The sequence below is a fragment of the Choristoneura fumiferana genome, chromosome 15 (genome assembly GCF_025370935.1).
Source record: "Choristoneura fumiferana chromosome 15, NRCan_CFum_1, whole genome shotgun sequence".
NCBI lineage: Eukaryota > Metazoa > Arthropoda > Insecta > Lepidoptera > Tortricidae > Choristoneura > Choristoneura fumiferana.
Window position 1 is genome coordinate 4,847,357 of NC_133486.1, and position 17,076 is coordinate 4,864,432.

Here is a 17,076-nt window from a genome sequence, read left to right on the forward strand (position 1 = left end):
TTTATTTTACAATGCCGCTCAAGTAAGATTCGAATAAAAAGAAATTAAACGGGCTGTACGTCCGTTATTATCAAAATATCAAAACTGTGATAAATCAAGTAAAATCAAAACCTCTGTGTCTAAAGGGGCCTATCATGCGCGTACGCAGTCTGGTCTATTCGCGGCACACTCGTTTACTAGGAATTGGGTCGCTTATCGAATGATTGACTCACGGTTCGGATCCGAATAACCGACTGCATTTTGTTTATACCGTGCGATATATTTGGAGTGTAGCCGGCTTAGCGACAGCGAGCTTGTTGAATACAACGCCATCTTTTATTAGCAACAGGCAAACTAACCGTTTCGAATTAAGTTTTGAAAAAGTTATTCCTTCAAAAAAAATGTCAACTACAACGCCCTACGGAAAGTCAACCTTAAAGTCAAAATACCACAAACGGGACTTATCACGCTAAAACAAACGAGTAATATTTACCTCGACGTTTTAACTACATTCCAGTGGCCGTGATCACGAGTAGACTGAAGTGTAGGATGTCAAGTCTGCCTAGCAGCGCGAGTCCTTCGAACTACCCGCACTTGGATCACAAAAAGTACCGACACTAGTGTCTCGAACTACCCGCAGTTGATCATTTATATTTGTCACCCCATCACACCACCACCACTGACCACGGCCACTGTAATGTGGTTGAAACGTCGAGGTAAATATTACTCGTGTGTTTTAGCGTGATAAGTCCCGTTTGTGGTATTTTGACTATGAGTGAAAATCATGAAAGTTTAAAATGTTATTTGTATAAAACTTGTCTAACAACCATAGTCGATAAATCACCCTTTACAGAGAACGGAATGTAACTCGGCAAACCTTTGCCAGAAAATTGGTAACATTCATTTTATGCACAAACAAAACAATCTCATCCTAAACGCGTATACCTTCTCCTTTCCGTCATGAGTAAAAAAAATATGAAACCCGTCACACATAATCAATAAGATATCGCGTTCTGGACGTTTGCATGTTTGCCAACTATGTCCTCCCTTTGGCTTATCTTAAACATGAATGAGTGCAAGCCTGTGTTAAAAAGTTTCTCAATGAGACCCTATTTCAATGAAGTGTATTTCATCTTATCCTCTGTCATCATTGTCATATCATTGAATTTTTACACTAGTGATTCATGTGAGCATAATTTTCAAGAATTATATATTCCTTAGCACAAAGACATGAGGTTGAGTTTAGCATGAAACTTGGCGATAAGTGTGCGGTTAGTTAAGACTGTTTACAGAGTATATAATAGGACGATAAAATGGAATATAACATAGTCGGTATGCGAAGCTTTTCCGGTCGAAAAACAAGTGGTTTATTACGACATTAACAGCGCTAGCATGGAGGAATTGGATTATAATAATAAATTCAGTTTAGTTGAATGAACTACATACACTTGGTAACAATTTAGTTGAATGAAGCTAATTAATCAAAAAGCGAAATGTTCTACTTTTTTCTGATTAACTCTAGCAGGTCCCTTATTTTATAAAGGGTACAGGCAATGGATCACATCGACGAGTCGATCTAAATTTTGCAGACAAAATGAAGCCTAGTTTAACGTGAACAGCTCAATTCAAGGGAATCACAGGCACCTTTGAGAGATGAAAACTGGTAGACTGCTGGAAAGAACTAACTAACTAACCTATAATAAGACTTTGTCATCACCGGCTCACAGCAGTAAACTGCTAGATATAGGCCTCCCCTAAAACGCGTCATTACCTCCTATCTACGGCTTCTTGCTTCCATCTTCTTTCAGCTACCTTTCGCTGATGTTGATGTAGAGGTCGCTAGAAAGACGCCCTATTCTAAGCAAAGTCTTAAAAGCGATATAGAGCGACCATTAAATGAAATTTAACAGAGGAATTCAATGTCAATGGATCTGCAGCAACTTGATTCTCATGAAATGACGTAAATGTGACACTGCAAGCAGCAGAAGCGAACATAGAAAACAAAACAAATGACTGCGGCGGTGTTATCCCCCAGTTGAAGAATGGTGCTCAGCACGTACTCAGCCAGCAAATGCACACAGTGACGTACCCTGTCATTCTTTAGCTATCCTTGATGCTATTACCAACTACAGTGACGTCAAAGGACTGTGACTGAAACCGACGATGATTAATCTACATAATTGGCAAGGACGCACAATAGAAATGACACATTTTCTTCTATCAACCAACGCAGGATGTAGTGAATTATTTCGATGTTCCTTTTCGGTCGAAGTGTGAAGTCGCTAGTAAATTTTCAAAAAGTCACCAATTTATGAGAAATTAACCTCATATGTCGCTAAAACCACTGGAAAGTAACCAAAAAAAACTTGCCAAAATGTATGAAACGTTTGAAAAAAAAACTGTTTGACATAGTACCAAAAGTCGTCTGATTTAGCAACTAAGTGACCAACAACAAGTCAATTAACCAGAACAGCAATATCAGTTGCCAACTTAGTGACTTAGTCGCTAAATCGCTAATTCGCGGCGAAATTGTTGGTCGCTCGCGGCGAAAACGTTGCGCGCTCGCTTCGCTTTCAACTCGCCTGCAAATCGCCAGTGTGCTAAGGCTCTAATGTGCACTGTATCTACGAAATGACGAGCCGAAAAAGTTTTACCTCATGCTAGTCCCACGACTTCTGGTTTCTAAATAAATGTGCGAAAACATTACGAAAATCGTGGGAGTGTTATTTCCATTTAACGGCTGACCAAACCAGTTTGGTTACATAATCAGGCCAATTAGGGACACTGACATTAAATTTTCGTTTCCTTTTTAGATAATAGTCTCATTCACAAATATCTTATACGAATATAAAAGGCTGGGATATAACGCTAGCTGCTGCACTTGGCAAGAATGCGGCAACGCGCTTAATGCCCGGTTCACATTATTCCAGTACAATGTTGCCAGTAGCCATACATTGCGGGGTCACAATCCAAACTAGTTACACAAGATCGATCGAGCACCGCAGTGTCATGCTACTGGAACAATGTGAACCGGGCATAATGTTTGATGTAGATTGCAAAAAACTCGTTAGACCCCGTTTACATCCAGTAAAATCGTTCGTGTGTCGTTCACTGCGGGGTCGCGATGCTCACAAGACATCGATCGAACACCGCAGTGTCATGCCACTGGAACGATTTCACTAGAATAATGTAAACAGGGTCTTAAATATATCGCTTAGCTCCAATTTCCATACATGGTATCTTCATATTCTTTCGGAATATTTAAGGTAAGTTTTTATAAATAAAAAAATACAACCTTTTTTTGCTAACGGTAAATATGTACTTCATTATTTATTACACTCTCATCAAACGCAATACATTTAATACCTTTTAGTCAATCTGAGCACTGTGTCAAGATTTACTTGCAAAATTTAAAACAAACAAATATAAGAAGCGTGAGCTTATTAAACTGAGTTAATTAAAGCAATTAATCACAAGGGACACGGTCAAGGTCAAAGTTCTATTTCCACTTTACCGTTAAAGTGACACATAAAAATGACCGAAAGGTCAACGGCGACTGTAACTGATCGATCTGTCATCTTTTTGTTTATTTTCATTCCTGCGCTATCAATCGTTTGACGTCAATCAAGGCTCGCGGTCATCACTGATGACCTTTAATCTGATGTCATTAAACTGTAATAGAATGGAAATTCTTTTGACATAGTATTCACTATTAAAAATCATAAGATAGGTATGTAGTTCAAATTTTTTAGATAAAGTAATACATAAATGACGACCAGATGGCCTAGTGGTTAGAGGACCTGACTACGAAGCTTGAGGTCCCGGGTTCGATTCCCGTGTCGGGGCAGATATTTGATGAAAAATCGAATGTTTGTTCTCGGTCTTGGGTGTTTACTATGTAATTTAAGTATGTATCTATCTATAAAATTATATTTATCCGTTGCTTAGTACCCATAACACAAGCTTTGTTAAGCTTACTTTGAGACTAGGTCAATTGGTGTGAATTGTTCCGTGATATTTATTATTTATTTAAAAAAATATATATTTAATACAAGTTTTTTTTGCTGACTGTACTTGTATTGTCACCCAAACTACATTTGCATACCAAAGTTCAAGTCGATGACATTAACCGTTGAAGAGTTCTGGCCTGTGGAGACGTTCCTGGCCGGACTACCAGGATGTCACTACTAAATTATTGTATTGCCACGCGATTTACATAAGTAGTCCAAATTTCAAGTCAATCCAACCACTGGAAGTTGGTCGAATTTAACTTGCAAAATTTGATTAAGTACAGACAGACAGACAGACAACGGGACAGAGGTGAAACTAAAATAAAAGCTTGTAAAAAAGCAGATGTGCCCGACTGACGAGCTATATGAAATAAAAAGAAACGATTGTGTGCGACTGAAGCCAAATTGATGAGAAAAGGTCATAGCGTTTGACATTATGTAGTCTTTGCTTATGCCTATCCCAATACAAGGCTAGTATTTATGTGTAAGTATGTAAAAAAACAGACCACAGTTTTCCAATGCCAGTGGTGGTTTGCAAATAAAGGGGTGTATTTATTTAAATTTATGTATTTCAATCTAATCAATGCACCAAGGGACGAAAAATTTAGCAAACTTTGCAAAATGTTTCTTGCTACGGAATCCATAAGTGGTTATTAGCTCAATTTATTTTATAACAGCACCATCTATGCATAACACCATTACAAATCATCAACTGGTTCTGTCTGTACGTAGTTCCTTCGTTACGTTTTTGTACATTCATAATATTAAGGCACCATCACGTAGCCCGACTAAACGGCCAGATGTTTATATACGATAACGGGATTCTCACGGGCCAGCGACTTGTACGGACGTGAGATGATTCGTTAAAATCATAATAACAACGGATTTGATGAGAACCCAAATATGTGGTATTGAACGCGACAGGGTTCCACAGCACGTGTAGGAAAATAGTGTGGCTCTCCCTTCTAACGGACCTACCACGGTTGCGGACGACCGTCACCATAGCGAGCGTTTTGTCTGTTCATTGCGTGGCAGACACGCTCGACACAAAAGTGTTTAAAAACTTGTCTGTGATCATTACACCCTTTGTCTCATATACGTTTCCACCCTTAAAATTACAAAACCATCTAGAGAATGAAGAATATATATAGGGCCATATTGCCCTAAAAGAAGCATTTTCTGTTGGTGTCCGCGACGGCGACCGTGACGTACGACCGCGACCAAGTCTTGCTAGCCAATGCTTAGTAAAAATTACTATGAAACACTTACAGCACTTGCAGGCACCCGCGTCGCGTGACTAAGTTCACTAAGCTACTACTATAAACTAGTCATTCTACAAGACATGTAATTTTCTTTGAAAACATGAAACAGTGTTAATTTTAAGTACATATAGGTACTTACTGCCTGTCTAATCACTGTAATAAGTAATAAGTCACCGTAGATGGATAAAATAAACCATTTAATTTCAGCTATGGGTCACGTGACGCGGTCGCGGTCGCTAACGTCGAAATTATACCCTTAAATTTGTCAAAAAAAGCCAACCTTTATTTCTCCTAACAGACAATATCTCCTCAATTTGAACAATTACGCGAGATAAGCCACTTCTGTTATCATCACCTTATCAGTATCATCGCATTCCATTGTTATCAACGGCCACTTATGCATTGGAGCCTCATAGACAGATGTTAAATTAGATTTCATCATTCTTTGACGAATTTGCAAGATTCTTTGTAATTAATTTTGTTCAACCTCCATTTTGATTCTGCAGACGAACGTTCATTCATTAAAGAAAATAAATTATGATAAATCTAAAAATAACAGATTGACTTCTCCTTCTCTCTTTACGATTAACACCAACCTATAGGATAAGAAGTATTTTTTTTTATTTGACTGGATGGCAAGATACAACAACAATCTACCAAAAGAGTCTAAGAGTCTACCCGGTCCGTGAACAGTTCCCTTGCGCACCTTTCAACGCGGTGTAGATCCTGACGATACGTAAATAACAAAAACAAAACACAGTGAAGCGCTGTCGAAGTAATGAAGTAACAGAGGAGCATTAAGGTAGTGCCTCAACAATACGCACATTAGATACGTAAATTGAACAGTATGCAACTGAATTGTTCATGCAGCAAAAAAACTATAATTAAATCTAAACGCCAAAGGAAGCCGACAAACCGGTGTTTCACGATTCCACCCTGAACGTAACAGACAATGCATTAAAATGGATTCCATCGAGGCAATATCGAAGCCAGTAGCACGATAGCATCATCCACTTAAGATACTGATTACAATAATGAAGCTCTGTGGCCTTTGATAAGTAAACAATAGTTTCGGATGCTTAATCCGATGGCTGTGATAAGACGATACAATGGCGTCTAGCCATCAAATATTTCGACTATCGTCTATAATCTTTTAATCGAGTTTGAGGTTTAGAAACTGATAGAAAAGAGAAGATTTCACACCTACTAGGGATAACATTTTAGGAAATTAAAAAAGGTAAAGGTAAAAATGATATGGTTCTTGTAGGTATTAATAACATTTTGAACAAATCTACTCAAAAGGTTTGCTCTAAGCGCCGACTGCAGTAAGCAAAATTTACTGATCGACCATTCGCTAAAATAAAACCGTCAGCTGTAAACATAGATTGACTCACCTCTAGCGCCTCCTGAGCCGTATTGAGGTATTCCCTCAGCATAGCTTCTTGTATGCTCAGCCATTCTAAGCGAGGGTCTTCTAACTGCGTCACCTCTGTAAATAAAAGAAAAAAAAATGTTAAAGGAATGTTTGATAGGCAAGAGTGGAGCAAGAGAGGAGAGGCCTTTGCCCAGCAGTGGGACACAAAAATAGGCTAACAAAAAAACAAAAAAAAGGAATGTTTATTCGAAGACCATCTAGATTCGCGAGACGGGGTGAGACCTGCTTGCTTCCGTCGTCTATATTTCCAGATAGTTAGAATTTAGGCCTATGAACTAATCTAATATATAAAATTTTCGGGTCAAAAATGTTTGTGACCAAACTCTTTGGAAACGGCTTGACCGATTTTTATGTTTTTTTTTGTGTATATTCGGTAGGTCTGAGAATAGGATGTAATTTTCATACTTCTACGCGGACAGAGTTGCGGGCAACAGCTAGTAAGCTAAAACTTCGGCCTCATCTACATCGAAAGTCTCACATATGTATTGGTTATTATTAAACACTTAAGCACCGTTTCCACCAATAATGTGCGAGGATGTGTTGCAAGGGATGTGTTTTTCATTAACCAATAGAAAGGCTTCATTTACACATCCTCGCACAGCTGAGCACATCTCTAGTGGAAGCAGCTGAGCGGAGCGAGGCGAGGTAAATGAAGCGTTTCTATTGGTTAATGAAAAACATATTCCTCGCAACACACCCTCGCACATCTCTGGTGGAAACGCTGCTTAACTATAAGACACATTTCCTCAGCATTTTTTTTGGCTTATTTCATTTTGCTTGTGTATTTGTTTGTGTATAATAAAGCCTATACACATTTTAACCGGGTCAATTTCAAACTACGGAATATTAAACATTACACATATCATATTGATTGATTAAAGCGATACTTTACGGAGGTTCATATGAACTACAACCTTTGCCACCGCTGTGGTAGCGGAAGAACAAAGTAAAAGGTTGCAGTTCATGTGCATATCGTAGCGCCTCCAGCGTCGCGTATCGGCCACAAACTGTTTTCGTAGTCCTTGACACCTTCGCGTGATGTTGTGACAAAAACATGAAAGCCTCAGGATCGTACTTGAGCTCAATCATTGTATCCTATCATGTTAGCAAGTTGCTGACAAGTCAGAGGACCATTGTTGGCCTCACGTACCACCCTTAGTCACGCCTAAGAGTCAGCAAAAACTTTCTATAGAAACTGATGTTACTTGCTCGTCATGGTATTTTTTTTAATTGGCACATAAGATTTCAAGGATTAATAATAACAGTTTGATGACTTTTTAACAATACTAGCTGTTGCCTGCGACTCCGTCCGCGTAGAATTCATTTATAGCTATCCCGCGGGAACTATGCAATTTTATAAAAAAATAGCCTATGTCCTCTCTCGGGGCTCAAACTATCTGTATACTTAATACCATACCACATTGGTATGCATGTGCTGGTGTATATTAGTGTTAAATTAAGTTTTATTTTAGTTTTTTAAGTAAATTTATTGTACTGTTCGTTTGACTGGAACTCCGTCCTCACTCTTTATTTGTCTGTTAGAAGTCGGAGAAATGCTCTAGCCCCTAAGATACAGGTTTTTACCTAGTTTAGGGGACAGAAAGTTGACCTTTTCCCAGTTGTACTTTTAATAGATCTAAACTCATATGAATGTAAATTACTGTTTTTGTTGTACAATAAATCATCATTATTATTATTATTATTATTATACCGAATTTCATCTAAATCGTTTCAGCGGTTTAGACGTGATGAGGTAACAAACAAACAGACTTGCAAACTTTCGAATTTATAATATTAGTGGTGGAATTAATTGACCTAATCCCACACTAAGCAAAGCTTGTATTACGGGTACTAAACAACGAATAAGCATAGATATTTATACAGATAATACATAAAATATCTATAAAGCACATGATTCAACTAGCACCCACGAATTCACAGGCTATACGTGTAAGTAGGGTACTTAGTACATATTATCAGGTAGGACAGTGTACACATAACTAGGTATTTAGGTCAAGTTTGCAAATGGAAGGGCGACCAGTCAAAGGGCGCATTGCCCTTTCGAAAAGTAGGTATGCACTCAATTTTAACCCACTAAAGTCGCAAGTAGGCTTATATGAAAATCGGTAGCGATCGTTGTAAATAATAAAATGAAAATTAGTAAAAATGCAGATTTACGTGAAATAAGAGGGCAAAAAATAACAGGAATTTAAAAACAAAAAAATATAAACATAACGGGGCAATAGACAATAATTGACCTTGTTCAAACTAAGAAGAGCTTAGTCTATGGGTACTAACGGCACAGAATAACTAATAGTACTACTACTAACGGGCAAGTATCTGAATATCGAAAACTGTAATATCGATAGTTAAAATATCGACCGTCAAACATCGAACCTAACCTAACCTACTTTCGATATTTTCACCGTCAACTTTCTAACTTCAGATATATTAATTTTCGATTTTCAGATACGTCCCCGTACTAATTAGACAAAGAATAAACACACTTAGATAAGTAAATATTTTGGACCTGACTATTTTGCCTACCACAATAATTATAAGATTCTTAGCCCGTAACTCCTTCATTAAATACTGCAAGAATACCTTGCTATGACCCGACCACCGGCCATCTTTGGACCTTGGCTCGCATAGCTGGGTTGAAAGTTAAATGGACTGCAACTGTTGCATAACGCCAGTATAGTTAAACAACCATGCACGCATGAATCAAGTGCAGTCAGCAAAATAAAACAGACAAAATAAGAACTAGAATGAACTACAAACATACTTAAGTAGCTCTAGGTACCTACTCCATTTAACCTTTGTTGAGAAGCAAGATATAAGATAGTTCATTTATTGACATGGAGCTACGCAGAGTAACGCCTAAATCAATTAAGTAATTATTTAGAAACTAGAATACTTACTCATTTTCAAATTGTTTAAAAGAGAGGTCTCAGACGCTGAAAGTTGACAGGAAACTCATGGATATAACAATATAAACAGATAAAGGATTAACGAAATTTAACATACGAGAGTAAGGGCTTGTTTTACTTCTTATTGATAAATTTCATGTGACTGATATCGGTGATGTCTTGTCCATATACGACGGCATCACATAAATATACATAAAATTTATGATTGGTGAAACAACACACCTTAACTTCTAAGGAAATGCTACTACAGATGTCTGCAGATTAATTAGCCAAATGGACATGATGACCTAAAATTGATTGCTGTTCGCGGATTACGAAGTAACAGTTAAAATACTAAACTTGAAGAGAGAGAGAGAGAGAGTAGAACATCGAGAATGAAGCATTAATAAAATGTTAAACGGTTTATTTATCCGATTCTTTAATGTAACGAAAAATGTTCTCTTGATGAGAACAATATCATTTTATTTACTAATAACAGTGCCGTATTTGTAAACGATAAGTAAACCCAAAGCCTGTAAAAAGGTGTGAATAACTTCAAACTAGCATTCACTAGAATATTTAATTGCCCAATAAAACACACACCTCAATGTCACATGTCAGGGCGTATTCGATTAAATTGATATATTTACCATGAATCATAAGTGAAGAATGCAATGATTTTTGTAAAGTTTCACGTAACATTGATAAAGCTGATTAATATTTATGAGTATCGCGGATTAGTAGTAAAGTAGCTTTATACACATTAAAGAAATAATGCTGTACAATCAAAACATTCTAATTGACGTGAAACCACAGCAAGCACCGTTGGGATGTTTAACGATGTTTATTTAACAAATTACAATTGTATAAATTAAGTAACGCCTAGTAAAGATGTGTTGAAGTTATTATAAAACGATTATCACATTAAGTAGCGTGATTTACTAACCACGCTACTTAATGTGATTAGATTAAGTTTAGTGTGAAGTTAATTCAGAGATACTAAGAACTCGTGGAGTAATTTGAGAAAATTACCACGACCTAGACGTTTTCAGACGACTTTTTATTAAGAAGATACTGTCCCATTAAGGTTAGAACACTATAAACCTAGTTCGTAGTTTAATGCCGAACTATTTAGTTTTTTTTATCGACGGACTTGTTCTGTTAGTGAGTCTATCGATCTACAAAATTAAATCTTATATACACCTGAGTTAGGACAAGGGAGTCAACTCAGTAATTATTTTCATGAACTAAAAGAATTTCCTTGCTCACCCGCGACCTTACGATAGCTAAGCTTATGCAAAATATGCGTGTTCATGCAGTTCCTCCACCTCCACACTGTAAGAACACACACAAATCACACAAACATACATCACCACCACCACAATACACTGACGCGTTTCGAACTCAACCAGAGCTCATCTTCAGAGTGACACAACCGTACATACACCATGCTACCAGTTGTTAGACTCACACAATTGATATGAACCTCGTAACGCCTGATTCAATAAATTAATTATTTTCATCTCTTTAATTTCTCCGTTCAATAGGCACATTTGAACTACGTGGTGCGAATCGTCCAGTCACCTGCTATAGCGCCTATAGCGTATCTGCTACAGCGGAGCGAGCCAAAGTATCTACCACGTCCTACCAGCCCTAGAAATAAAGTCGTATCAGCAGGGCTATTACGAAACTCGAAACTCAAAGTTCGTGTCGTGCGGTCCCCTGACACTTATACTATTTAATACGAGAGCGAGAGGGACGGTACGATGCGAACTTCGAGTTTCGTAGTAGCCCTGCAGATATTTATGCACGCTTTCTGGTTACCGGTTCGCTACAACCAAATTATCATTATACCATGTTCTTAGTACGTCGCAATGTGAAAACAGATTAATTCTTCTCAAATAGAATTTTTTTTGGGATACCTTTACACATTACATCCAATATCCAAAATATATAATTGGTAAAAAGAAAAACTCCTTCAAATGTCGAATTATTATTAAGACTGAAGGTGAAAATGTATTATGTAGTTTCATATACCTAAAGTCTGGGTACTAAATTTTCGATCGTATATTTTTATAATTAAAAATAGTAACAAGACAAAATTGGATGAAATCAAAGTTGATAATTAATTTAGTTATTCATCGCTATATTTATGAAAAACAATGATTACGAAATTAAGACAGCTCAGAACGACATTGAGACATTTTTGGATCAAGTTAATTTGAATTACAGTCATGTCAAGAATACGGTGTTTTAAGAAGTAGATGTCAGTCATTTCAAATTTTAGACATTTTGAAACTAATCTGTTTTGACATTGCGGCGTACTAGGAACTTGGTATTATGACATTTGGTTGTAGTGAACCGGTAACGCTTTCTGTTCATACATTGGTGCTGGTGCGGTGACTGTACTCTAGTCTGCTCTAGCTACAGCTAACCTTTAACCGCACATAGCGACAGTAATCATGGCAGCTGCATCACTCCATCATTCGCGGTCCGCGTGACAGCCAAAGTGCGCACGAGTCGATCTTTCAATTATTCTCAATTCTGGACGCAAGGACGATACCAAATGACTGGCCGTGGCGCAGATTAAGTGCCGTTTTCGATGCGGTCCTCGGCTTTAATCTTAATACTGTCAATACTAACCACAAAATAACGGATTAGATAACTATTACCACCCGGGACTTATCACGCTAACAAGTCAGGTGAAGCAGCAGTGTTTGCACTGTTGCGTTTCGGCGTGGAGAGTAAGACAGCCGGTGAAATTACTGGCACTTGAGGTATCCCATCTTAGGCCTCTAGGTTAGCAACGCATCTGCAATCCTCCTGGTGTTGAAGGTGTCTATGGGCAGTGGTGATCTTTTACCATCAGGAGACCCACTTTTTCGTTTGCCAAAAAAAAAAATAATTACCGTGACGTTTCAGCCACTTTGCAGTGGCCGTGGTCATTAATACCTAGATCGGGTGTGGTAATAGTTACATATAAGTGAAAAATCACGAAATTAGTAATAATCACAGTGACATCGCATAGCCTGACAATGATAACTTTCTACGATGGGCCAGGAATCAAATGGTTTGATAGGACCTGCATTAATATCTGCCACAGCGGAGCATGCAACAATATCTGACACTTCTCACCAGCTCTAGAAATAGAGTCGTATCAGATAATTAAATAATTATGCACGCTTGACTGTGTCAGATATTGGTGCTGGTGATTGTACTCTAGTTGATATATGTTAGGTACAACGTTTATTGATTTCAAGAAAGTACCCATCGCTAACCAAATCCACTGCATACAGATGACTGCTGGTTCTATACCAATGCAATGCGACAAATGACAATCAATGCGATGTGGAGTGATAGGTAAATGATATATGAATTACCCTATTAAGGAACAATACGTGGGCAATGCGCTGTTCTACTGGGCAAGAGTGCAAATGCTCAGAAGTGCCTTTCTCAATTTAGTGTTCTCCAGTGATAGTGATGGATAAGTAAAGCCTAAATGAGGCTATTTCAAGTGTACAATGTGCTACCAGTAGGTTTATTAGTAATGAAAATGAAAGACCTAAACCTAGGGTCCTATCCAGATGTTTTGAGTGCCTCGGTCGTAACGTAGTTTTTACAAGCTGAACAAGAGACTTAAGCCTTCCTTACAGCCCTTAATTCACAATTAAACCATTAAACAGTAGGAGAGGTGTTTACTCGTGTCCATATTCACGGTACAGTGTACTCATAAAATTAGTTCAGAATCGTGATTCCGAGACACGCAGTACTTATCAATAGAAAATGGTGCGGCATCTACGGCTGTAAACTATAAGTGTAAACCGTAGAGTTAGGCTACTGTCCAATACGTGAAGACTAGATGAATGCTATAAAAGCTATTGAAAATGTCAGTCTGTTAACGCGTGGTGAGCTATTTTGAAAGGTGCATTTTTTTTGTTCTTCCAAGTCGAACGTCACCCACTTCCAGCTGTTGGATTGAATTAAGATTTGAACTACAACGTAAGTAGAGTCAACTAAAACTACCCACAGTTGTCAATGTTAGCATTGAAAATAATAAACTATACTCAGCGGCACAAAATTTGGCCCACCCTTGATACAAAATTACCTATTGCTGCATAATGCGAGGGCCAGTTTTTATTGCCGCTCATTATATTAATATCTAAGTAAGCCCTGAACAATATATAAACAAGTAGCTACTCGAAGCATTTCTTGAAGAATATTGTCGCTACACCAGGAATTACCTGCTAGGTACTACTTGTATTATTCTCGTCGTTAGACTTAATTCTGAAGCATAGGTAAACAAACAAATTTCTTAAATAACGTCTTTGATGAAAATCAAGGTACTAAATAAAAAAGTAATAATAAATACGTCGAAACATTAGTCAACCTCAATTAAAATTAAAAAAAACTTTCATATGGGTATCAGCTGAATCAATCACCGGCCAAAATATTCCGGATTAATTTTGTCATGGGTACCTTCATCATTTGCTGCTACAGCTTCTTACTCGCTAGCTATACGAGTACACCCCAATGGACGATCAGCCTACACAAAACGTGAAATGCATGACAGATCTATAAATACGTCGGGTGCTAGAATCACACGTGACTCATTTGAAAACAAAAGACCATCGGCCGCACGCAGCCTTCTATCACTTTTTATGACCCGACGCCACGGGAAGAGGGTTCTGTCTACGTTTCTCGGGTCACCATTAGAATTTTCATGATATTCAGAACGTACAACATGTTTTCCGTCTTTAAAAGACATCCGAATTGGATGCTCATCAGGTTTTTTAGCATGAACAAACTTAAGTTTTAACTTTATCATCATCATCATCATCAGCCTATAGCAGTCTACTGTTGGACAGGACCCAATGAGTGCCATTGCGCCTTGTATACGGCTACACGCATCCATCCACTACCAGCAGCCTCAACACACTCATAGATATTGAGGATTGGTATTTGGTGGATTGAATAGATCTTGACTACCAAAAACTCATCCCTTTATGGTGGAGGAATAATTTTTTGAAACACTCCGTCAACTACCAAAAATACATAATTTTCGAGTAGGTACTACATACATCTCAGCGATTAAGGAAAAACATTGCTAGAACGCAGTATAAAAATACTTTGAAAAAATGGCCTCTTGTAACTTGATACTTCAAATATTTTCGGAATAAGTCATCGTCTCGTGAATAAACACGAGATGCCATTAGTGCCATTACGCGTGTCACTTGACAGTCACAAGGCTTTAAACAACTATATTTAGAAACAATTCAAGAATTTTCCAACAATAATTATTTGATCGCCAAATCTGGCGTGTACATAAAAGGCAAACATTTAAAAGGAATTCACGTTTTATCTCCTTCATAGCCAACAAGGCGTTCAGTTGTTTACGCTCTTGCTTTCTGATGATCAAGATTCTAAAAAATACCTATGGAAATATCATAAAAACTTTCCAAATTATCCCTTACTATCAACATGTTTACCGGCACCCACTGCTTCGGCCGCGTAAACTACGTCATCCGCAGTTGGATTGGAATTCCGAGTTTCTATTAAATTCCCATGGCGAATTCCAATAATTACATCGAGGTCTCCATCTATTAAGTTACGTTACGCAAGCCAAGAAGAACATGTGTGCAAAATTTCATCTCTCTAAAGTCTAGATTCCAGACTTATAACTTGGTTTGGATAGGTATTTAACTAAATGTAAACAAAACAACGTCAATTAGTGTCTTAAATTGCTTAGGCTAGAATTTCAATATACATATATCTGACTTGTCTATCGCATTGGGCATTGGGCATGACTGTAATGATAGATTTAAGTTTTGCAAATTATAAATAAATAAATAAATATTGAAATTCCCCCATTAAACATTTTCATTTCTGTATTGAAATACTCTAGTCTAGTTTATATTACAGTGATAGATAAGTAAAATGTTTAAAATCCTTGAATGTATCAAATCTGGCAGCTGAAGTTTGTTTACATTTAGTTAAAAACCTATTCAAACCAAGTATATAGTGGTTGAATTCGGGATTTTACTTGCATTAACAAATTGTTGAACAATCAACGATCTAACCTAAAATGCAATGCATTATTTCGCAAGTGAACTGCATGCTGCTTCCAACAATACCCACTGTGTGGCTTTACCAATACGCTAACTTTAATTAAACATAATAGCTAGTGAAAATGCTTAACACATTGTACAGGTACCCAAGTAGCTTTAGCTATAAAACAACAGAACATTCTCGACAGAAGCCATATTATAGAAGTAATCTTGAACTACGCTTGAGAAGTATATTAGGTGATTCATAGCGCTATTCGGTTTTAGGGTTAATATCCATGGTAAAAGCTTGCACAGTTATTCTCTTTAAACAAATACGTTGTGTATACTAATGCTATGCTGAAAATCTTTGTCAATAACCGGCATTCCGAGCCAGTTATGCACAATTTCATGCAAGTAGTTACTTGTGTCAATTCGTCTGAAAATCAAACTTAATGGGCGTGTGCAAACTACCTAAATGTTACAAAGGCCAGTCACCAGTGGTGCCATCTAGTCATTAACATGTTAGGTTAGGTTAGTTGTAGGAAATACATGTTATGACTGTGTGCATTCAGTTCGTTCGACATTATATAGTATATAGTTTTTTTACTTACAGAAGTCGCTCGCTTCCACTGCGTAAATATCACCGTTTTCAAGCTTTATTTAACTGACTTCATCTCGTGTTGGTATTTGTTTAATCTTGCAAGTTAATTTTGATCCACTTCCAGTGGTCGGGTTGACTAGATATTTGGTATCGAAAATACAAACTGAAACATGATGCACAGAAAAACCAGAAAGACTCGAACCCAGGTCCTCAGCATTCCGTGCTGCGTGCTATACCTCTCTACCGCCACTGAACAGGAGACACTAATTTCTCCTATGCACCACATATTTCAGCTTGTTTGTTTTCTTACTTATAATATGTATTTTCGAATTAGCGAATAAACGTTTCTATTATTATTATTATTATTATTATTTAGTCACTTAAAATGAAAATTCGGTATTAATGGATGACAGTCAGCAAAAAATCTTGTATTATAAATTATTCTTATAACAAAAATGTATTATTAAACGGCCTAATGTATCATCAGTTCTAATCATTCATTGGTCGGGAGAGATACAAACTAAGCGAGCGAACGCATTAAATCTACAAACTCTGCTGTATATAGACTAAAGAGTATCCACCATCTTATAACATACGACCTACCGTAACAAATTTGTATACAGCATCAAATAAATGCATCCTGTGTCTTAATTTACGATTTTCATCCATAATTAGCGAAGACCATTCAATAACTAACCGTAATGGTCACATGGTTCGTTATCACAACATCTACAGGCATATAACATGTCATGGAAGACCATAAACGGGGCATTTGCATATGTTCAATCTGGCAATTAACTAGAAAAGGGGAAGAGCCGAAGATATAGGGAATTCTG

General features: G+C 37.4%; 1 protein-coding gene across 1 annotated transcript in view; it reads right to left on the reverse strand.

Moving 5' to 3' along the window:
• kibra (WW and C2 domain containing protein kibra) overlaps nucleotides 1–17,076 on the reverse strand; it is a 100,236-nt gene that overhangs the window by 59,931 nt on the left and 23,229 nt on the right. The window contains exon 3 of the mRNA XM_074098450.1: nucleotides 6,646–6,740. Within this exon, the coding sequence (XP_073954551.1) occupies nucleotides 6,646–6,740 (95 nt within the window). The remainder of the gene's footprint in view (nucleotides 1–6,645; nucleotides 6,741–17,076) is intronic.